This window comes from Stigmatopora argus, chromosome 18, assembly GCF_051989625.1.
Source record: "Stigmatopora argus isolate UIUO_Sarg chromosome 18, RoL_Sarg_1.0, whole genome shotgun sequence".
In the NCBI taxonomy this organism is placed as follows: Eukaryota; Metazoa; Chordata; class Actinopteri; order Syngnathiformes; family Syngnathidae; genus Stigmatopora; species Stigmatopora argus.
In genome coordinates, this window is record NC_135404.1 from 14,793,826 (window position 1) to 14,818,384 (window position 24,559).

General features: G+C 38.3%; 2 protein-coding genes across 2 annotated transcripts; one reads left to right on the forward strand and one right to left on the reverse strand.

Annotated features, from left to right (window-relative positions):
* Positions 1 to 1,581: 1,581 nt before the first annotated feature.
* Positions 1,582 to 17,698, reverse strand: LOC144093256 (BAR/IMD domain-containing adapter protein 2-like 1). Its single transcript, XM_077626619.1, has 14 exons — positions 17,447 to 17,698; positions 14,994 to 15,069; positions 14,686 to 14,772; positions 9,878 to 9,939; positions 9,038 to 9,109; positions 8,672 to 8,806; positions 7,736 to 7,888; positions 7,503 to 7,646; positions 6,740 to 6,863; positions 5,529 to 5,730; positions 4,246 to 4,305; positions 4,034 to 4,169; positions 1,945 to 1,985; positions 1,582 to 1,856 (listed from the first exon to the last, which is right to left on the reverse strand). The coding sequence occupies exons 1-14, from the start codon at positions 17,495 to 17,497 to the stop codon at positions 1,784 to 1,786; spliced, it is 1,416 nt and encodes a 471-aa protein (XP_077482745.1). The 5' UTR covers positions 17,498 to 17,698; the 3' UTR covers positions 1,582 to 1,783.
* A 1,319-nt stretch (positions 17,699 to 19,017) lies between these two features.
* Positions 19,018 to 22,612, forward strand: LOC144093159 (transmembrane protein 130-like). The gene is made up of 8 exons (XM_077626477.1): positions 19,018 to 19,025; positions 19,087 to 19,157; positions 19,222 to 19,393; positions 19,476 to 19,621; positions 20,382 to 20,466; positions 20,543 to 20,745; positions 21,760 to 21,866; positions 22,377 to 22,612. Exons 1-8 carry the CDS (start codon positions 19,018 to 19,020, stop codon positions 22,512 to 22,514), a joined length of 930 nt encoding a protein of 309 aa, XP_077482603.1. The 3' UTR covers positions 22,515 to 22,612.
* The last annotated feature ends 1,947 nt before the right edge of the window (positions 22,613 to 24,559 follow it).

Consider the following 24,559-nt stretch of genomic DNA (forward strand, 5'->3'; position numbering starts at 1 on the left):
ACTGATAATAATGATAAAAAATAAATGATGTATAAAAATAATAATAATAATAATAAAAATATTGTATAAAAATACTGATAATAATTAAAATGATGTATAATAATAATGTATAAAAATAATAATGATAATAAAAATAATGAATAAAATAATAAAGGAATAAAATTAATTCAATTAAAATAAAATAAATACATTAAAAATAAATGTAAATAAAAGAAAGTAAATTAAATTAAAATATATTTAATTTAATTAAAAATAACAAAAAAATAATAATAATGCCCATATGCTATCAATGTGACAATCTCTGCATGTGTTCATAAAAAACATTGCTGAGCATTTGAGTGAGTTTTTTCACGTTTTATGCAAGATACGGTTAATTTTTTTCTTGAATTTCATTCATAGACATCAAAATAAATGTTGATAAGCGTTTTATCTGTTCATCTTTTCTCTATTTTGAAAGAAATGACCTTGTCTTGCATGTCAAGTCTAATTTGTGCGCATATAAGCCATACCCTCGATTCAGTCATTTTTTAGCGACCAATACGGCTTATATGCGAGAAAATACGGTACTATATATATATTATACAGTTGTAGTAGTATAAAATGAAGACAAATGACAACTTGCCAATAATTCCCATATGCTATCAATGTGACAATCTCTGCGTGTGTTCAAAAAAAAAAACATTGCTGACATTCAATATAGATTTGTGGACTGTATCAAGTTTTATTAAGGAAAAAAAAGGCTACATTGTGAACACAATGGCAAGATACACCGAAGGAGGGACTACTGATGAGTAACTAGATATGATCAATTCTCCAAGTATACACATTCTATAAAGCAAATGAGTGTCCCCCAAAAAATTGTCCTTGCAAAATCTACTCTGTGTATTTCAAAATGGTGACCCCATACATTAACAAACAACGTGAATGTCAACCTGTGAGGAATGCGTGCCTTCAGCATATATTGCATTCATTGCTCACCTTCCCAAATCACAAAGCGTGAAAAAATATTCCCTTCATCAAAATATCATCCATTTAAAACATTGTTACAGTCAAAGCAAAACCAGTGGACATACGCCGTACATTTATTTAAATAACTCCAACATAAATCCTGTTTATAAATATAAAATCTTCTCCGAGATCCTGACGTACTTCTTTGCTAATTCTGTTTAAAAAAAAAAACACAGCAGGCTTCCTTCATTCTCACCTCTGCATAACATCATTAGCGTTCTTATTAAAAGACAAAATTCATTAAAAAAATGTAGAAATTAGATCTTCTGATCCCGTAAATCTGGAATAAAATATGGTGGCTGGGCAGACAGATCAAAAATATGGCAAAACTATACTTTTATTACTGCAATAACTGCAGCACAAACAATCATATTAACATTTGTTTAAAAAAAACAGTGTTTATTCATTTAGACTAATGTTTGTTTTGCTTTTTCTCTTATGCAAAAATGAGTTAAAATTTTCTTTAACTGACATATATTACTAAAGGGATTAATTTACAAAATATGGCACTTTTAAAACACTTAGAAAGTTTGGCTGGGGAACATAAAATAGATTTTTAGCCTAACTTTGTTTTTTTTCCCCTCATTCTGTCATTTAATGATGCGTCATTGAGTAAACATATTTAAATTAAATAGACACAAACTATTTGCACGAACCAACGACGTATGAAAATGACACTCGATGTCCTAAATATGTCACGATAAAATGTATTATTAACTTAAGTTCCGGTTTATAGTGGATTTTTCAGGGGTAACATGTTTCCCCCAAAAAATGTCTAGATGACGGGAGCGGATCGGTCGTTGGTGACGGTTGGTCTCAGCTTGACAGTCGCGAAAGGATTTCCACCTCTGAAAATTCAAAAACAAAACCGTCAGAAGGGCCTTTACTTTGAAATTCTTGCCATTTGGAAGATGTTAGTCTTGTTTTGTAACTCACCCAAGAAAGGGAGCCTTTCCTGTCCCGTTGACTAAAGAAGCCTAGCGAGATAAAACAAAATAAATTAGAAATATCATAAACAACCCTCACAAATCTGTGCAGAAAAGTGAGCAGACAGGTTTAATTCGATTACACGTGTCTTTCCGCCTGATATTGGAGTGAAGAGTTTTAACAAGTAAAACTACTCCTGTGAAAAAACTAAGAGCCGGCTTTGTGGAATCTAGTTGGTCGAGAATTCCCTGCAAAGGACACAATGCTCACTCATCTTTTTTTTTCTAGCTTGAGGATGATTGTTTTATGAGCGGACTAAATATAATTGCGATTTTTTGCATTGTTGCCAAGCAAAATTCACATTATTAAAAAAAAGACGGTATTTTCTCGCATATAAGTCGCCTCCACGTATAAGCCGTACCCTTAAAATTGCCTTAAAATTGTTGAATTTTACATTTTTTCTCGTATAAGACACCCCCTGATTCACAATTTTCACCTCCATATTCATTGTTTTAATAAGGAGTACAAATATGATACTTTTAAGACGAAAATAGAATGAAATACCGTGTTTTCTCGCATATAAGCCGCCTCCGCGTATTAGCCGTACCCTTAAAATGGTTGAGTTTTAGATTTTCTCTCGTATAAGCCGCCTCCTGGTTCACAATTTTCACCTCCATATTCATGATTTTAATAGGGAGTACAAATATGATACTTTTAAGAGGAAAATAGAATGAAATACCGTGTTTTCTTGGATATAAGCCGCCTCCGTGTATAAGCCGTACCCTTAAAATTGCCTTAAAATCGTTGAATTTTAAAAAAAAATCTCGTATAAGACACCCCCTGATTCACAATTTTCACCGCCATATTCATGGTTTAGTATACTTTGAAGGGAAAATCTTCCACACGTGGTATTTCTGAGATACTTTAAAAATTGATTGCTGGTTTTTCACATTCCTATTGGGTGCACATAGACAAATTCAAAAAGGAAGTCAGGTGAGCAGTACAACCAGGAAGTGTGTCCGTAGCAGTCTAGTTTGTCATCTCTAGGTAAGATGGTGGCGCCCTGAGCGACCAATGGCAGGCACAAGTGAGTTTTTTCACGTTTTATGCAAAATAGGGTTGTTATTTTTCTTGAATTTCATTCATAGACATCAAAATAAATTTTGTTACGCGTTTTATCTGTTCATCTTTTCTCTATTTTGTCTCGCATTATGGCGTTTCATGCATGTCAAGGTCTAATTTGTGCGCATATAAGCCGTACCCTCGATTCAGTCATCATTTTTTTTGCGAGAAAATACGGTACTATATATATTATACAGTTGTAGTAGTATAAAATGAAGACAAATGACAACTTGCCGGGGCAGGAGTGTGTAAAACCCTAAGTCAGCAGGTAGGCGAGGACATTGTGTACACTCCCCGTGATGAGAAATTAGAGAGAAGAGCTTCGTCTGGACTTGCAGGCTAGATTATTGGATAGATTTATCTTTTATGGTTAGCTATCTCACCAACTCATATCATGACTGGACCCTCTTGTCCTCTATGCCCGCCCGCAATGCCGTTTATTATGAATACAGTACATTCTAACCCATAATAATCTTGGGAAACAAGACTGCAAGGAAGGAAATTTCGAGCAACGTGTCACAGCAAGGCGTGGTTAAAAAAAAACAGCCGAGTTGATAAGAGGTAATTAGTCAGGGTTTGAAATGTGTCTTAATATTTGTGTGGGAAGTGGGAGTGGCTTCTGGACTACCTCTGCAAAAAAACAATATCACATCACTATAAAAAAATGCTTAAATCTTTATATGTCAACAGAGGGAAATTTCCTGGCCCAAATAGCTCAACATAAAAATTAAAGTACTCCACATGTACCTTAACAAAACACTTAAAAAAGTGTTTACAAATTTGCTTGATGATGAAATTGACTGAGGTAAAATGCAGTAATACCTCGTTTATCGCGGTTAATAGGATCCGAGACCGCGCGCAACAGCGTTTTTATGGTGTCCTTTTTATTTTATTTGGATTTTAAGAGCTTTTTTGTACTGTTATTTAACGATAGTCAATGAAATCATCGCCAACTGTGATTGGTCGAAATGCTTACCGCGTTCTTTCTCGACGCCATGCTGGAGGCGTAGTTGTCCGAGTAGTCCGGCGGCGGCAACAACACCGGCTCGTCCTGGTCCAGGTCGGTCAGACTACTCACGCTTGGACTTCGCGCCGGGTTCTCAAAATGGCTGCTGGGTGATATTCAAATAAGAGGCAAATATTGCAAATTTACCTTCTGATATATTAGTATATAAATTGCCTTCTTACCTATTTGATACGTGAGGATCAGCACAAGGTCTGCAGTAGGACGAAGGGAACCAACCCCGTCTAAGAGATCCACAATCATGTTAGACACAGAGTATTTACTAGTAACACAGCATTAAACATCTAGATTATTCGTGAAACACAAAAACTACGTGATACGAAATCGTCCAAGCAAGACACACGCAAAACACGATTCAAATAGCACAAGCTGCCGTAGAATCAAAACAAAATGAGTTGTTCTTTCCGATTGCATAAAGTTGCGAGGTACAAAAAAAATGACAACAGCAGTTGGTTGCTTCCGCCATACTTGAAATACTCGTGTTGTATCATACGACAACATATATTGATTGTGACAAAGCAAGAACTTGAAGTGCCACTTAAGCAATGTGTTAAAAAAAACGTGTCAGTCATGCAGGATGATTGTTGCTATGAGTGCACACAATTGAAAAGAAAAACAAACGCATTCTCCGACAGTATATTTCTTTACGAAATAGCTATGTCAGATGTACAAGCCTAAATATAAACAAACTTTGCAATATTTCATCAAGCGGGTTACGCAAATATATAGTTAATGTTGTGTTGTTGTTTTTTTAAAAAGAAAAGTAGGTGGTGTTTATTAAACTGGAAATATGAATATACAGTCATACCTCTACTTACGAATGCCTCTAGGTACGAAAGTTTCAGGTTACACATTTTTAATATGCAAATGAGTGACTCGACATACGAAATCCCCGAAAAGTAAATGCATTTCCTTATCCGTTATTTTATTTTGAATTCCTCTTACTAAGGGCACATATTTTCACTCACACACACATAGGGCACACGTAAAAGTCTAAAATGTACTACAAAGTGGATCTACCACGGCCGCGCAGGGAGATGTTTCAGCGGCGCAGGGCACATTTTCATATGCTTTACTTATTTTAAGACATTAATAAACCATTTCCTTATAATTTTCTCCAATTTTTCATACAAAATTGGGACACTGACCAGTTTTAAAGGGTTTAGTTGGGAGTTGTGGAGGACGGTGGAACCAATTAGAGAATTTACATATAATGTACACGTCTACTTACGAAATTTTCAAGTTACGAAAATCGTCTTGGAACCAATACTATATACCCTCAATATATTTCTCTTTCACAGATTGATAGATGGATACAATTAAAACTATTTTTTATGTCAAATGCATTAGCACAGTAATAAGTGTGTTAAAATCAGCAATTGGGAATTGAGATAAAAATAGGGAAAAGCTTGGTTTGAATTTTTGCAACAAAAAAAATTAGAATTACCGGCGGGTTTTCTCCAATTCGCCATAAAGCCAGCCGTCCTTGTCTTCTTTTATGAGCAAGGCGATGACGTCCCCCTGGTCGAAACTGAGGAGGGTGCCGTTGTTTCCCGCCGAGTGTGGAAAGACGGTCCTGACCCGCCTGGTTCTGCTCAAGTCCACACTTGAGATCCGGGTTGGACTGTCCTCACCCAGGCTGCTCTGGTCTGAAATGCAAGTCATAGTTCACAATTCAAGTCGTATTTGCAAAATCACACGCCTACAAACGGTAGTCACAAATGGTCAGAAATCCGGAACAAAACTATTGTCTATAATATCTAAATTCAACTGTCAATCAACTGCATAAGAATCTAAACAAGCAAGCCTCAATTCAGCAAAACAAATCCATATTAGGTGAACCGAGCAACATTATTTTAAAACAATTTGCGAGTATTTTCGGAGGTTGATTCGATAGCCATCTGTAGAAGAATTCCAAGTCAAAACAATTTAAGAGTCCTTCACAGATCTTCATTGCGAACTTGCGACTGAGTGAAGGGTCGAGGTTTTAATCCAAGTCAACAGTCCTCGGATCCAGGGCAAAACAATTAAATGTCCTCGGAGCCAGCTGCAGGGGGAAGTGTCTTTCGGTAACAATTATACTAAGCGTTCGTCAAGCTTATAATAATTAATATTTCTTTGTTGTACACACACATAACAGTACCCCAAATAACTCCAACACCATATATACTGAATTTTAATATTCTTACTCTAACGTACATTTGTTCTTGGTTTCTGAACCACAAAAAATGGCCCTCGTAAAACTGCAACCTGCAGCTGGTGCAGCTTATAGTCCAAAAATACGGTATCCCAGATCCGCTTGGCGAATGGACTCAAATAAATCGTTAAATTCTATTTATAATTCAGTCCATAAAACACCGTACGTAAATGCTGATAAGAAATAAATGTTTAACGAGTCTTTTATTTGGCCGTTTCTGCTGATTTTGCAAGTTTTGTTTTCGTTTTACATATTTCTTTGCTTGATGTAACATTGACAAGGTTTAGATTGATTGAATCATCCTGGCTGATCTATCCAAGTGCAAAGTTTTCTGCTGAGCTACGCAAAAAAATTGCTGGCAGTAGCAATAGAATAAAGAAATGATGTCATCCATGTCATAGTTAAGAAAAGCATTAAGAAAAGTGCCATCGTTATTGGAGGACTCGGCGACTCCGCCTTACCTGAGTGGTTCTCTAAAGACGAGCTGGTTGGAGATCTGGGTTCGGGGGTAAACATGCTGGCCAGGGGGCTAACCTGCGCCTTCAGTGGGGGGGCCGGCGGCATCACCACCGTCTCAACGCTGTTCTGAGGGGGGACGAGAAAGAATATGAATGAATACAAAACGTCATATCTGTGTTTTCATACACTTCAAATAGTGGCCTAAATGATCCAAAGACACGAAACGACGCTCCGCAAAACCACGTTTCTGATTGGGCCACTCTTACCGGGTAATAGGACAGGAAATAGATCAAACTCTTGGGTTGGACAATTTTTTTTTTTACTTGCCAAAGGCTATTTTGGTGAGTACGTCAGCAGTATAGTACGATTTTTCTAGCAGCTTGATTATAATATTTGGATGACATTTTAATTCATTATGCCCTGCAATGTTCATTTTGTGTAGCACGCTTATTTATTTATTTATTATCTATTCCATTTAGGTCTATAATGTCTTTTCCTGTGGTTGTATTTTCGCCTTCGATTAGAATAAAGTTTAATCTAATGTAATCAATTTTTACTCCTCAATGAGATCGAGGCTTCCATTCCAGGTCCGGTTTGAATGTTCTGCTCGGCCTTGCGTGGGTTTTCTCTGGGTACTCCGGTTTCCTCGCACATCCCAAAAAACATGCAAACTAAGTTAATTCAACCCTCTTAATTCCACGTGGCTATGACTGATTGGTCATTTGTTTCATTGCGTCCCGTGATTGGCCGGCCACAAACACAAACCCTGTTGTAACGGTCAGCGAGGATGGATCGCTCCGGATTGGCCGAACGTCCGTCGATCATGTGCTTGACGTTGTCCGGGACTTTGCCGATATCGCAGCACATCTCCTGCCAGCCGGGGAGTTTTTCGTTCAGGACGTCTTTGGCCTGGAAGGACGGTAGAGCTTCCGGTCAAACGGATCACGCGGGTTCGGTTTCGCCGAGGTGGCCCCGAAAGGGAACCGGTCCGCTCTTACTTTATCGTGAAAGTTGCTGAGGTGATAGGAGAACATGCAGTGTTTGTCGGCCAGGAAACAGAAGCGGCGTTTTTCTTCCAGGAGAGCTTCTCGGCAGCCGTCGGCGATGAATTTCTCCATGTCCATCTGGCGGGACGAGATGGTCTCCATGTACTGGGCAGAAATTGGTAAGTTAGGAGAAGGCAGGCCTTAAAGAACAATATTTTGATGAACATATGTGATAGGGTTACGAAAAGAATTTTAACTAGTACTTGGTGCGCGCAAAGTATTTTCGCGGTGGACCTAAGTACAGTAATCCCTCGATTATCGCGGTTAATGTAGACCAGACATGGCCGCGATAAACGAAAAACTGCTAAGTAGGTTCACCCCTATTTTTTTTAGTCCTAGTGGCAAGCGGAGGGGAGTGGCTTCCACTTGCGAGTTTCAGCGTGGATTTTCACATTTTTATGAACTTACCCCAAAAAATTTAATTAGAAAAAGAAAATGTCGCCAAAAAAATGCAGTGAAACCACGATAGTTGAAGCCGCCATATTCGAGGGATTACTGTATTTACTTTATGTGCACGAAAGTGGTACAGTGACATTTTTTAAGATCGACTTGAACAGGCAAAACGCTTCTTGTCAATTTGTCTAAAAAAACAAAACATTTAGTTTCCTCTTAAAAATGGAACAAAGAATGCTTTTTTGACAGGTATGCTGGATTTCCGAGTAAGACAAGAAGAGTCATGGCCGCTGTGTATGTTATTTTTTAAGGTTCCGTCCGCAAAAAAGGTCTGAATTGGATCATGCCTTCACAGAAACCTGAATCTACTGTCCCAGATTGATAAAGGGTCTGGAAAGGTCCGGAAAAGTCTGAAAAAGGTCTGGAAAGGTCTGGAAAAGTCTGAAAAAGGTCTGGAAAAGCCCCGTTTTTCTTAGTATTGGGGTCAGTTGTCACCTCATTCTCCTTGATCTCGTATTTGGACACGTGCTTGCCCTGGCTCTTCCTCCTCAGCTTCTTCAAGTCGGTCTGGGACCGGTCCAGGGAATCTTGCTTCACCTTGTGTTCTGATTGGTAGCGCTTGAAAGTGGCCTATAAAACCAACAGCGCATTTCTGTTATTCGTATTTTTGGGAAACATCATCAAAAACATATCCCACCGTTTTTCCACTATTTTTCTGACCTTAAATACATCTTTTTTTCCTCATTCATACGATGTTTTAGTGTATCTACGATGTGTGGTGTATATATGAAGCGATTCATCGGACTATGTTGACCAGTACTTCTAATTGTCGCTTCAATTTTTTGACTTTGAGGCACTCACGTTCATGTACTTGACGTCCATTTCCGTCTTCTTTTCCAGCTCGCTGAGAACTTCTTGGTGGAATCGCTTGAGCTGCCGTCATAAAAGACCAAAAATAAAAATATAAAAGCATTATTGCGGTTCATTCTTTTGTCAGGCCTTTCCGAGAAACACAGATTTGTGACGTGGCATTATTATGATAAGAGGGTGTCGTTATAATGGATTTTTAAAAGCTTCCTGGTTAAAAATTACCGACCGTAATTGTCATGGGACGATGACGACGCCAAGGAGATATTTTAGGACGGCGTGCTTCAAATCCGAAGAATGTCATGTCGCAGTCAGACAGACGGACGTTTGACACGCGTAAATATTCTTAGTATTTCAGCCTGAAGCAAAAATCTGAGAATTAAGGAGCTTGACTCCACTTGAAAAATGTTCTTGCACCGTTTCTACATTTTTAAATGACAGAAAAGTGATGCAAAGTGGGTTTATTTTAGTCTAAAAGTTGTTTATCTTCGACATCTGTTTTTCTCATTTTCGTCCAACGTGTGCCCGATGAAAAAAATATCCGCAGAATAAAAGTAGAATCTTCTGGAGATTTATACGATAACAACTTTAATCACATTAATTTTCAGATAGATGCTAAAAAAAAGCTCATGCATAACTGTGGAAGGTTTATTTTATGTAAATGTGAAAAAAAAAAAACGATTTCTCGTAACACTGAATATGAATAATAACTTTTTCTGGTTCACCAGTGGGAGAATTTGAACAAATATTAACACATTTTATTGCTCTTCAAGGCTATATTCGGTTGAAATATATTTATTTATTTTGTTTAAAAAGGCTGTCGGGACTACTTACATTTTGTTCCATCTCAAAATGGATCTTTTTATGGACATCTGCAATCTCAATCAGAACCATACCTAGAACATAACAAGTCTTATTAAATCATGAACTCAATTTTCATTCATATTCCCGTCAACTTTATAATATTTCAAAAATAAATACAATATACATTAAAAAAAACGACTCCAATCTTTTGAAAATGAGCCCAATTTGATATCATTTAAACCCCCCGTGCACCCCAAATGACTCATCTCCTTCTTTCAATATGTAAACAGCTGTCAATCTCCGTCAAACAATCGGCGTGTATAGTTCTGGTACTTCTATTTAGAAGGGTCTCCATTCAGATCCAGACTGCAGAACAGCATGTGGCATCAGACAATGGCAGCGAGTCAACACTGTACACGCTGGCGGCCAATTGTAAATAAGCACTAGGCCACCACAATGAGGTGAAATCTAGACTCCAAGTTGGCTAGCGGGCGTCCAGCTTACGTAAACATTTGCCCGGTGTCCACCCACATAATGGATGAAGCCACGGAAGGCCAGAAAACGGGAGCTCTCCAGGTATTTCCCAAAACAAATTCCCCACTCGGGTGTCAAAAAAAAGCTCTTCTCACCAACAATGAGTTTTTGGAGGGTTTTAAATTGACCCTAGTCTATTAGAAAACTGCTTTTCTGGATAAAAGTAGTCAGATTGAACTCAATTTGGCTCCATTAAAAATAATTTAAAGTGATATTTGAATTTAGTTTTTGGGATAGAGGATCGTGGTCTTCAGTTTTTGGAGGTTTTGGACAAAAGGCCTGTGCAAATGTCGTAAAGTTCGGAAGTCCGATCAACTGCAATTGGACAGAACTACGTTATGTGGGGATTAAATAACAATAAGGTCATGAATTTAACTTTGCCTAAGCAATAAATAAAAATGAGGAAGTGACGTGTGCTGAAAAGGAAGTGGCACATTTGCATTTTTTTCCATAATCAATTTTTAAAAAATAAACATTGTCGCCAATTGGCTTAATTTTTTTGTTTTCCAATGACATCCCAGGAAAGCAAATATTTTCCAAAATTTTCCAGACCATCATCTTATCTCACTTAAAGTAAAATTCCACTTCCATTAAGAATACCACATAAGTGACCTTTGGCTTTCAAATTTCACCTTTGACCTTCTTCTTCAGTAAACCAGCAAAGTCTGAATGTCCCAATTCAACCAGAATTTTTTTTTTCCGAACGCTTGTCAGCAAACCACCCAAAATAGAACCCACACACACACACACTCCACTCTGAGCAAACAAACATCTCCGTACAGAGCGCTACTTCAGCCGCCCCCCCAAAAAAGCAGCGTCCAGCTACAATAACATTGGCCTCTGAAGGTCACTAGAAAGCACCAGTAAATGCCGTCTTTGTCCTCCCCGTAGGGGATGGGTGGGTTTTACGCTCGGTACTACGGGGCATCGCGCCACCGACCTCCACGTCGCGGCTCGAGATTGCGGCTGAGAACGAGCGAGCGAACGGGGTCAAAGAGGTCGCTGTGCACCTGCAGCTTTTAATAGGGTGTAAAAAAGAAAAACTGAGGCGGCAATATATTGCACTGCTCTAAAAAAAAATACATGAAAATATCAGTTCAATTTGCAGTTGGCAATTCGACTCTGTTCGGGACAAACTGAAGAAATGCGAAAGCCAAAAAATGGATGGTTTGAACGACCGTATTTTCTCGCATATAAGCCGCCTCTGCGTATAAGCCGTACCCTTAAAATGGCCCTAAAATGGTTGAATTTTACAGTTTTTCGTGTATAAGACACCCCCTGGTTCAGAATTTTCCCCTCCATATTCGTGGTTTTAATGGGGATGTGTTACTTTAAAGCAGGGGTGTCAGACTCGGGTTGGTTCGCGGGCCGGGTTAACGTCAATATTTAAAAGCCCTGAATATACCGTTTCTTATAGATCTAAAACAATGTTTATTTTAGCTTTTTTTTTTTTATATATTTTTAGATTTTACAAAATGATTTTTGAACTAAAAACACAGAAAATGGATTAAAAAATTACAATTATTGATTTAAAAGGGGGAAAATCAGGAAATTTAATATATATCTATACTCTTCATTTTAATTTGATCCTAAAACAGAAAGTCGGCACTCATCATTTACTTTCCCGGGCTACACAAAATGATGCGGCGGGCCAGATTTGGCCCCCGGGCCGCCACTTTGACATCAGTGCTTTAAAGGGAAAAGCGTAAGAAAAATCATCACAAGTGGAATTTCTGAGATACTGTATAAATCCATTGCTGGATTTCTCATTCCTTATTGGGTGCACATAGACAAATTCAAAAAGGAAGTCATGTGACCAGTACAACCAGGAAATGTGTAGCAGTCTAGTTTGCCATCCAGAGTGAGACTTTTCACGTTTTATGCCAGATACATTTTTTTCTTGAATTTCATTCATAGACATCAAAATAAATATTGTTTAGCGTTTTATCTTTTCAATCTTTTCTCTATTTTGAAATAAATCACCGTATCGTCTGCATCGTCTTGCATTATTTCGTCTTTGTCACCTTGCAGTTTCGTGCAAGTCTAATTTATGCGCATATAAGCCGTACCCTCGATTCAGTCATCTTTTTTAGCAAAAAATACGACCTATTGCGAGGAAAAAATACAGTAACCAACATTTTCCATATAGTGAAACTGAATGGAAAATGAGTTGTTTTATTGGCTAGACAACATTGTATATATTGCAATAAAACAATTATCCAGATATCGGATAGGTAATCAAAGTCAGATGACCCGGACTCGGGTGCAAAAACATGATCGGGACGCCTCCACACACGAGCGAGTCTAAACGGAAAACTGGTTCCACGTATGTATCAAATGCCAGTCTGACAGGATATTTACAAGACGAGCAAGGAGGAAACAAACACACCCCTAGGGGAGCCTAGTGAAAGTGCTATGGCCCTCCGATGAATAAGCTGTTGACGATTCGACATCCAATACGATTACGGCGCAATGCGAGGGGAAGTTAGTGGTTTTTATGAGTTGATTTCACCCTTGACAGCCCTTCCTCTTTTTACCCAGCGCACTACACACATCATTTGTTCTTTCAACTGGCACCGAGCCCTCCAATCAAACGCATCGCTGAGCTCGCCCACGCAGGCACGGTGTGTTTTTCTGCGCGATCCCATGTGACCACAAACCGTGCACGTCACGATCCAAAGGTTTTGGTCCTCGGACCTGCCACACCCGCGTTTTTCCGTCAGTTATCTGGAAATCGGGATAAGAGAGTAAAGAAGTCGCTTTGTGGAAAATATGCGGTGGCTTGAATGGTTTAATTTGGGGTCTATTTATCGCATTTTTTTGGTTCAAGGTTTTTTGGGGGGATTGTCAATGAGATATAAATTACTTTTTTCAAAAATATACGCAAACCTTTATCCCATGATTTGTTAGACAAAGATATGAATTTGATAATTGTTGCTGTTTTATGATATTTTTATATTCCAGGAGCTAGCGCTGCCTATTTACGATGCTTATGCTAGTTGAGAATTATGCAATATACGCTGTTTCCAACAGGGGGGGGGGGGGGGGTGTATCAACTCAAACGAATGGAACTAAATAAAGCACTTTCAAAACAAACCATTTCAACATTAATTCAACGATTAAGCAAAGCAGTAAAATTGAACAAGAATCACTTTTGCATGTCCAACAGGGGGCAGTGTATCAACTCATGAATGCAACTAAATAAAGCACTTTCAAAACAAACTATTCCAACTTTAATTAAACAATTAAGCAAAGCAGTAAAATTGAATCGGACTTGTTTTTGCGTGAGCACAAAGACAGGGAATAGATGCATTTTTTGCCACTAATTAACGATAAGCCCCACCCCCCAAAAATCTGGCAACAAGTCTATTTGCGAATGCCAAACACATTCCCAAACAACCGTCCAAACTGACATTCCCATCTGCGGACAGTTTCATTTGACATGCAAATTAGCGACAGGTACCCATACTAAAGACCCGATCCAAACGTTCGAACCCCGACACAACCACCAGAACAAATTCCGCTCCACTCTGCAGCGCGGTTCCAAAAATAGGCGGACATTTGGTGGATCAGGGCGAGTCAACGTAGGCCGTAAGAAAGGCTCAGTGGTGAGAAGACAGTCTCGTGTTTACCCAGCATGTTTGCCGTATGACGACCGCCGCAGACTGCTAGAGAATTCACACCCTCCCGTCAAATAGTCCCCCCCCCCCAGCCCTCCCCGGTAGGGACCGTGTGCAACCACCCGTGCATTTTTGCACCAGAGCATTGCGGCGAGTCGTTATGATTGAAGAACTTGCTGAACTTAAGTGCTATCATTATTCCTCGCAAGGTCTTCAAACCCAAAACCTTCGTGAAAGAACCAGACTCTGGCCTCACTCCAATGAGATCCAATACCAACTTCCCGTCTTATTTTGAGCAGATTTAAACGTCAGAACACATCCACATTTTCAGGAAAGCGCTGTATGCTAAAATATTGTTCTAATCAGCCAAATGTTTGAAATGAGATTGAACAAAGAAGATGGAATGGATTTCCCCCGAGTGATTTCAAGTAAACAGTTACATTGTTCTCTTCTTGCCAGATACGCACACACCCCATTCCATCTATTATTTTCGATTTTGTCCGTCTGACATTTCATCCTTTCACACGTTGCAATAGAAAAACTTTGGTTCAAAGGCATGGTGAGGAATAACAATGATTGCAACACAATTTTCTTAAGATGAAACAACATGGCAACACATTCTCGGGCACTTGTATCGTCGCCAACGATTTGCAAATCGGTGGATCGTAAAAATACGCAACTTACCAAGTTCCCTCGACACTGGAGACATGGTAGCATTTTCTCCGATTTTCCCGATGGCATCAAAGTAGGCCTTCCCGGCGACGGTCATGCCTGCGAAATACCAAAGTGAAACATCTTGATAACCCGTGAGCAGATTTAGCAGCAGATCAACCACACGCTAGGCAAGCTAGAACTTCATCTGCTGAAGTACTCGTTACAATTTTGTACATTTACTGAATGAACTTGGACTAAAATAAGAACCAGGGATCTGGAATAAGGTCAGCTCACCTGGCATCGGCTTGAAATATTCCGCAAAACTTTAGTTTTCTTACCCGTGACGGACTTTTCGTAGCTTTTCCCCAGGTTGACCAGGTTCCTCAAGCTCGGGTTGAACTGGTCCATCACATTCTGGCAAAGGTCGACAAATTATGGGCAAAGTCAAACAATCGTGTCCTCATTAAAGTCACAGGTCTGCTGAGGTCTATCCCAGAATTCATTTACCGTATTTTTACGACTATAAGGCGCACCCTCAATGAATGACACGTTTTAATTTTTTTCCCATATGTAAGGCGCACTGGATTATAAGGCGCCCTGTCTATTTTGGAGACAATTTAAGACTTTTAAGTGCGCCTTATAGTCGTGAAAATACGGTAGTTTTTTTGTCAGGTCCTCGGAACCCTAAAAGTCAACAAAACAAACCTGGAATGCAAAACAATCCGAAAGTAGAGTGTACGAAAATGTAATTTTAATTTATAAGTCCCTGAAAAAGAATATTCAGAACCGGAACCGATCACTGCAAGCACCTTGCGGACTTCCCGTGTGTGGCTCCAGTTTTTTTTAACTAGGTCTACAATGTCTTGTGTGTCTCGTGTCTCTACAAAACCAAGAAATTTCCCGAATACAGGATGAAATAAAGGTCTAATCTAATCTAAATGTTGTTTTTTGATTAATTCCACCGCTCCAAAACCAACAAAACAACCGGATAGCACATGAAAATCAAACTATTACATTTTGAAATGAATAATCAGCTCAACTAAACTTTTTGGAGAGTGACGAGAACAAAAACCAGCAGTGTGGCCTTTTCGTTATCGATCTAAAAACGAAAACCCGGGACCTGGTCCACCAGTCCATCCCATTTCACGTGCGCTCCATCGATCAAGTTGTTGACGTATTTTTTTATAGCAGGAGTCCGGTCCACGTGCAGACCGCTTGCTCTTTAAATGCCGCCGCAATAAAAAAATTCAATCTTTAACTTGACCTCTGATGTATTCCTTTACACTCCCCGTAAAGAGCAAAGTCTAGAGTCTCCTCGCGCCTGGCACCCCCGCCCCGTCCTCTCCATTGAAATGCCTGAGCAGTCACGGGCCGTTCTCCTCCCCGTCTTGCACTCCCGACACACCCGGGAGGAACAATGGGGAGGCCGGTATGACTTTACAATGAGAAAAGTGTAGAATGGAGTGGAGAGAAAGGAAACAGGTTCTGGTTTTTGGGGCGGGGGGGGGTTGTTTTGTTGTTTTTCAGTTTTTTCTCCTCTTGTTCCGTACCACTGAAACTCGGGCATGTCTGGACTTTTGCTCCCAGATTTCTCCTTCAGATTATTCGTAGTCGTTGATCAGGAGAAGCCAAACTCGAGTCTAATCAAGACGGCTGATTAGATCAGGGGTGCTCAAATTCAGGTCCTAGGGCCATTTGGGGTTCAGCTTCAAAATAAAAGCAGGCCATATGTAGGATTCTTGATGTGAATGCATTATTTTGATTGGTTTTTATAGATGTTTAAAGCTTTAATTGTCATGTCAAGATATTTATTTATGGAGGTTTGATAGTTTTTAGATTTGCGAACATATCATAATGATTTTCATACCCGAGTATAAGCCGCACTAGCCAAAATATGATGATAATGATCACGAAAAAGTTGCACTGGACTACGAATTGCATTTTGGAGGGGCACGTACCTAGAACAAACATAGTACATTAAAGTAATAGTAAAATAAAACAAAATGGTCCACCGCTTAATGTTAATAGACAGACTGAAAAACACAACATAAACGGTTAGCAGTCAAAATGACAAAATAAGAGACACAAATAAGTTGCAGGCCCAGACAAACTATGAAAAAAAGTGCAACCTATAGTCCGGAAAATACCATACTCTGATTTAAAGACATTATTCTTCTTAATTTGAAGTTCTAGTTCATTTTTTTTAATTCTAATGGAATGCAGCTACACAAACCAAACAAAACGATCGACCTTATAACTTTCCTTTAATTTATGTGATGTCAGTGACATTATAATGTTTTTTTACAATTGCTCGGGAGCGTTTAACAACAACAAATTGGCCTGTTAACGCTTCCTGAAGTGTCTCAACCCTGAAAAAAATAAAAAAATAAACGTGTAGGCAGCCGGATTGGATTAAATGAGATGAAATGTAAATATTAGCATCCATCCACGCTCGACTGGCACGTTGCTCTGATCACACTTTCCAACAAAGTGATGCACCAGCAGGCAATAATAACAGGGCGTGACATTCCAGAATGGCTTTTTGTCGCTTGACAGCTAAATATACCAGCGCTTCCGTCTAACGTGTTTTGCACCATGGCACGTCAAATACGCATCAACCCTTTAAAAATACAAAATTCTAAAGAAAAGCCACGGGAAATTCAGTTCCACCAAGTCAAGTCATTGCTTTTGATTTCATATTATAGAAGAATTCCTCTGAAAAAAATGATTCATGAGGATATAGAATGACAAATGGCTGCCAGAAATGATGAATATTTGTAGGTAGACTCACCTTATAAGTAAGCTCGGTGAGTTTACTGACGTCCTGCGGAGTTCCAGACATTTTTGGAGGTGGACAAGAGAGACAAACGTGTGTCCCCAACCCAAAAATGAAAAATAGATGGGTGGGGGGGACTGTTCAGTTCAAAAACAAGGATAATAATAATAATCCTGGGAGTCAGTCGAACAGGAGAATTGCTCCAGCATGCACCTCTTGCTTCGCACGTGTGTGTGTGTGTGTGTGTGTGTGTGTGTATAGACAGACTCGTTACACACACACTTGCTGAAAGGGACGCAGATTCAGGGGTGGGGCTGTGACGTCATAGGACTGAGGCGCAACTGGTGAATTATGGAAATAAAAAGGGGTGTGTTTGTGTGTGTGTGTTTGTGTGTATGTTTGTGTGTGTATGTGTGTTTGTGTGTGTGTGTGTGTTTGTGTGTGTGTGTGTGTGTGTGTGTGTGTGTGTGTGTGTTGGGGGATCGTAAGAAATGTTTTGAATTTATTTTGTTGACATTCGTCCTTCCAAGTTAAGATGGGTTCGATTTTTGTGGTTGTCAATGGCAGCCAATTAAAGTTAAATGGGTGACCTGGAAATTGATATTATTATTATTAATTGGAATTCGGGTAAGAATCTATGTGACCTGTAAAAATAATTATGAAGTACTATATAAACACTGCTTCAATACATAGAATAGACTCAATTTTGAGACCAATAGATGGGGAAAATGGAATGTATAACTCAAAAAATTGAATCTGGAAGAACAAAATAGAAGCTAAGTTGTAATGTTTGGAAGTTTGTATAATTATGACAAATTAAACTAACTTTTTTTGAAATACTATTATCTTAAAGACAACTTGGTAGACTTAAATGCCCATGTATCAGTTAGAATAGCCACTAGGTTGCACTACAGTACCAATCGAGAAAGTTTAACTAGGGGGATAATACATAGTAGTATTTTAAATGTTTTAATTACAATTTAAAACTGAAAAAAAATCCAATTACAAAGTCAAACATGGAACCTTTTTGTTGGCTAATGGACAGAGAAAGGAATTAAGTAACTGCCATTCAAGTAATGTGTGTACAATATAATATGTTATAATATTTCGCATTTTAACAGCAATTTAACAGATAAAAGAGTATTAATAAATCTTTAGAATAACTTATATAGAGCCAATGCTATTCTTTAATAACATCAAAATCATACAAAGTTCCCTTGTCCTTATTCTGATTGATTTTAGCACCACCATGCGACAAAAATGTGACCTTACTTCACTTTGCCAATGAAAATTAAACAGTTTTACACCCTATTACCTGCAAAAAAAAAATATACAAACATACTTCCTCTTGCAGAAGTTGTCAGGAAAAAAACTTTAGTAAATTAATACTCAAACTTTAGCTTTCATGTCAAAAGTGTCATTCTTACTGAATGGACACATGACTGCAACTCATGGTAGCAATTTCAAGCTTCTGTCCAGCGTAGCTGATTGGCTGTTGAGAAGATCTCCAAAGTCTCATATGCACTTTGTCTCTTCCTCTGAGTGCTATTTTTATGGGAATACTTTATTTTTTCAGGTCATCCAGCATGTTGAGGTAAACTATTATTAATTTCATATGTTTCAAATATTTCTTTAACTGGATTTTACTATTCTAGAAGACTGTTATTCCTCATTCTCCAATTTTTCCTGGGTGTGGCAGAGTCAACCGAACCTCTCACCGATTTGGGTACGTTCATTTTCGACCGTTTTAAACGTATCCCAATAAACACGTCATATTTCTATTGAAACAGAAAACATTGCCGGCAAGCTGATTTTCCATCAAATGGACGGAAAGGCCACCTACGTAAGGGACACCGGAGAACTGGCCACCGACGTCCCCACCGAGACCACCTTTGAACTTTCCGATCCACATCGGAATTTCACGATGGCGAATTTCAGCTTCACGTGGGATTTAGGGAACGGGTACGGCCCTCTTACCCAATATCGTGTTTGCAGAATATTGGCATTCTCTCAGCGATTCTTGTTTTTATTCGGGGGGTTTCAGAGAGGTGATTCGGGGGACTGAGCCTGTTGTTCGCTACCACTACGGCGCATCTGGGAATTATACACTTCGGCTGAAAATTGGGGTTCGTATCGCCCAATACGAACCGCCATTGACTGGAATTTACTCCAAGGATATTCAAGTACTTGGTTTGTATTGTTTATGGAATATGTTGGCCTTAATAACGGTTGTTCACAGTTGTACTAAAACATAATGAAAATAGTCCGAAATTATTTACACTTTGTCCAATGGCATCAATGCAAATTGGTGTCTTAACGCTTCAAGGCTAGCAAATTAAAATTACGTTCAATTCTGGTCCTGGGGAACAAAAATGCTCCAAAATGAAAAATATAATGTCTAAAAAAATCATTTTTAAATGATCAGGGAAAAATATAACATCTGAAAATCATTTTTAAATGATCAGGGGAAAATATAATGTCTGAAAAATCATTTTTAAATGATCAGGGAAAAATATCATATCTGAAAAATCATTTTAAATGATCAGGGAAAAATATCATGTCTGAAAAATCATTTTTAAATGATCAGGGAAAAATATCATGTCTGAAAAATCATTTAAAAAAATCATTTTTAAATGATCAGGGAAAAATTTAATGTCTGAAAAATCATTTTTAAATGATCAGGGGAAAATATAATGTCTGAAAAATCATTTCTAAATGATCAGGGAAAAATATAATGTCTGAAAAATCATTTTGAAATGATCAGGGAAAAATATAATGTCTGAAAAATCATTTTTAAATGATCAGGGAAACAAAATATTCCATTGCGCAAAACTGTATCAAATATTTGGCCAATAGGACTAAAATCAGAAAAGTGTGTATTAGGACATTCTCTTTACACATTTTTTCTTTTTTTTGGAATGATACATTTTTTAAAATGATGCATTTCCAGATGCCATCAAAAGCATTGAGTTGAAAGGCCCCCCGGATTACGAGATGTCAAAAAACACCGGTCTTGCTTTCCATGTGGATGGGAGGTACAGTAAATTTCCTCTCGCCGTCCTATTTCGACTTGGAATAAAAAGCTAAGTTACGTATTATTGTGTCTTTTAGTCCCCCGATGTGGGTGTGCTGGAGCTTCCTCCACAACTGCGTGCCCGACACAACTGGGGGTTGTACGCTGACCATGCTGTACGAGAACACCTTGTGGCTCAACCACACTTTCACCTCAGCCGGCGTTCACTGCCTGAACATCAGCGTCCGCAATGACGTCAGCAAGATGGAGACCTCCTTCAGTCTCTTTGTTAGGAAAAATAGTGAGTAAAACACACACACATCCACACATGCGTTAGGGAGAAAAAAGTCAGAAGATGATAGCTAAAATGGCCACATTTTTGGGGACTTTAACACTAATGATAAGACTTGTCTTTAAGAAAAGATCTTCTTGGATAAAGGTAGGGAATTTTTACTAAATTTAGATCGCTAAAAATGATTAAAAAAAGAGGTCAAAGTGTCAATTGGCTATAGTTTTTTTATGATGCGGTATGGGTAGATTGTTTTCTGTGATTTTAGCGACACCTGTGGACAAAAGTGGTAGTGTTTTGTATAACAGAACACCAAATTACTAAAATTGGGTCGCTAAAAAGAAATAAAACCTCAAAGTGTCAATTTTCTCTAGTTTTTTTTTAGATCCGGTATGGGTAGATTGTTTTCTGTGATTTTGGCGACGCCTGTGGACAAAAGTGGTAGTGTTTTGCATAACAGAACACCAAATTATTAAATTTGGGTCGCTCAAAATTTAAATAACATCAAAGTGTCAATTGGCTGTAGTTTAGTTTTTAGATGCGGTATTGGGTAGATTATTTTCTGTGACTTTGGCGACGCATGTGGACAAAAGTGGTAGTGTTTTGCATAACAACATATTTTCGATTTCAAGAGGAAAGTTAATAAATTCTTGTTTTATGTGCTAGTTATGGAAGTAAGTGAAATGTTAGTCATTATTGATGGATTTAAAATAACAACAAGGATTTTCAGTGTTTTGCTGTGTCACGAGGTGTTTTGGATAAAAAGTTCAATTTGCTGTTCTGCTGCATAAGTTCCAGAGGTAAAAAAAAGGCCAATCCAAACGAAAGAATGTGTCCGTATCGCCTACAAAGTTCTGACACGCCTCCAATCGTTAGCTTCGCTCAATTGATTTGCTTACGATGGTGCCAAAGCTTACCATTCTTGGACATAAATTAAAGTTGAGGAACGACAGCCGACAAGCAAAACTATGTTGTTGAAATGAAATTCTTCACCGATTAATATGGGCTGTTTTTTTTAAATTCCAGACAACACTAACATGTTCTTCATCCTGTCCTGCGCCGCCATTTTGGTGACAACTTTCTCCTTCATCACGGTCATCGCCTGTCATCCTCGGTACTACAACAGATCTCAGGTACGAGAACCAAAAAGATTTTGCACAAAAACAAGTTATTCTTAAATGTTTGCCGATAAACAATTGACAAAATAATTATTGTAACAACAAAAACTAGATTATTGCTACACATCATCTACCTACTTTCCTCTCACCAAACCATGCCCCTTTCCATCCTAAAACTGAGCCCCCTAGAGGCCGGTTCCCGGGAGCGTCTGCCCACCACCGTCCCCCCTAAGCTCCGCCCCTGATCCATTCCATTCCACATTGCAACATGTTAAGCGAACTCTTTAATTATACCAGAAATCCTGCGATTTTTGTTTTTTCCTGATATTACCCAAGCTTATTTTTATTATTTACCCATCAAGTTATCTTCTAATTGCGTGTAATATTTGGAATACTAATAACAATACATTCCATTCGACACATTTTACAGATATATTCAATATTTTGGAACCTATGAGATGAAATCAGTCCATGAATTTTATCTGAAATAATTCACTAAGAACAATTTTGTGTTCCTGTTTTCAGATCTCAGTTTCCAGCAATGCTGTGTTCCTGAAAAAAACCACCGATGGCCAGGGCAGAATTGTTTTCAACGTGTCACGCGTTGAAAGAGAAGAGAAAGAACCACTGTGGGTGCCCAATGGGATGCACTACTACACTTAAGCATTCTAGTTCCTCAATAAGGCGGAATAGGATTTCTAATATGCATACCTGTCAACTTGTACGTTTTATACGTATTTTATAAGTTTTTTTTACCATTTCAAATCATGTACGCCGTACACCGACTTTTGTACGGGGAAAAAAAATAATCTTAAAAAAAATCGCCAATATTTATGAAAACCGATCTAAACAAGACCGTTTTGGCTAAAATCCAGATAGTCTCGTAGGCTGGTAGCCAACGACGCTACTGTCATCGATCGTTACTATTGTCACGGTATACCAGCAAAAATGATCCTCAATCGTATGTATTTTTTTAGCGGTGCGTACGGCAATATCGATAAAGGATGACATGCGTAGATATACATAGAGTAAATATCGTGGAAGCAAGCACGGAGGAGCCACCTAGTAAGAAACGAAGAACTCAAGGATCGGGTCGACACCAGAAAGAATGGGAGTTACTTCAAGGTGAATATGCTGCAGGCTGGATTAAAGCATCGTTAAGAGGCACTCAATTCTCATTCTGTGTCCCTTGCAATAAAGACGTGAAAGTTGCTAGTTACGGTGTTTGTAAGGTTTTTTGGGGGTTTGTAAGGGGAATCATAATCATTTATAAGGGCAGTTATCGGCAGAGGTTGACAGGTATGAATATGCTAAATTGCCTCTGATATAATGTACATATTTCAGGGTACATATTCCATTCAATTCAATATTCCTGCCGATTCACAATGATGACAGCATCGTGTATCTATGACATTATTTGTGTAAAAACCAATCAATTAGCAACCCACAGTGCTCAAGCTGAAGAGCTCATGAATTATTAACTTTCATAAAGGTGGCTTATAATGCACTCCGTGTTTGTCCTAAAAAAAATGTAGCTAGTGATCAGTAAAGTCTGTTTTAATATTTCTTTGTTTTTATTTTTGCATTTATCTTTTTGCAAATAAAACGGAAAGATTGGCATTCCTTGAAAATGTGTGCTTTACTGTGTGGGGAGGGGGATTTGATGTTACACGAAAAACTAACGACAAATGTTAGAAAATACAGTAGAAGGTCAATGATGTTAAGAAAAGAAAGCATATTTATGATGAGAATTGAGGACAGTTTGCCAGCTGCGATGAAAAATGGCGCAGTTATTCAAGCGACTTTCTAATGACAGCTTGTCCTCGTTCATTAATTATGCTGACATTCCTAATGAGCGTGTCCTGACGGAGACGCAGCGGGGGAGCCGGTCGCTGGTTGCTAAGGTAATCTTCAACCTTGACCTCCACTTGTGCCGAGTGTTAAAGTAGCCTAAGTAGTTATTCCGTAAGCCACTGTATATTTACTCTAAAACACATTTAAATTTTACCGTCTTCATGTCTAACGGTCATCCGTGACCAATTCAAACCCTCTTTAGATCCTCATCAAACATTCATGCTAAAGTACTTCAACTAAAACAACAATTTAGCCAATGAACGTTCAATCCAAGTATAATAGCTTTTCTGCTCGAACCGACTAAAACACTTCATTTTCCAACTGAACGCATTTAATTGTCATTATAATTTCGCGCCAATGCTTTGCCTCCAAATTGATGATGTGAACCAACAACATGGCAAATTAATTGAAACATTAATTAAAGACTGACGCATCTCATCTGTGGTAACGTCATGTCTTGAAAATGTCTATCAATCCTCATTAGTGTCGTCAGTGGGGAGGTTGGGATTTTTTAGATTAGAGACGGTTTGCCAGTACAGTAATCCCTCGAATATCGCGGCTTCACGACATCGCCGTTTTTTTCTGGGGGAAATGTTTTTTGTTAATTTTTTTTTGTAAAATAATAAAAAAATGTGAAAATCCATGCTCAAACGAGTAAACAACTCCCCTTTCCTCCACTTGCTACTAGAACTCAGCACTGAAGTAAAAAAAATATATATATATTATATTTTTTTTTAATATATATTATATTTTTTTAAATATATATTATATATGTATATTTTTAAATATATATTATATATATTATATTTTTTTAAAATATATATTATAGATTTTTTTAATATATATATAATATA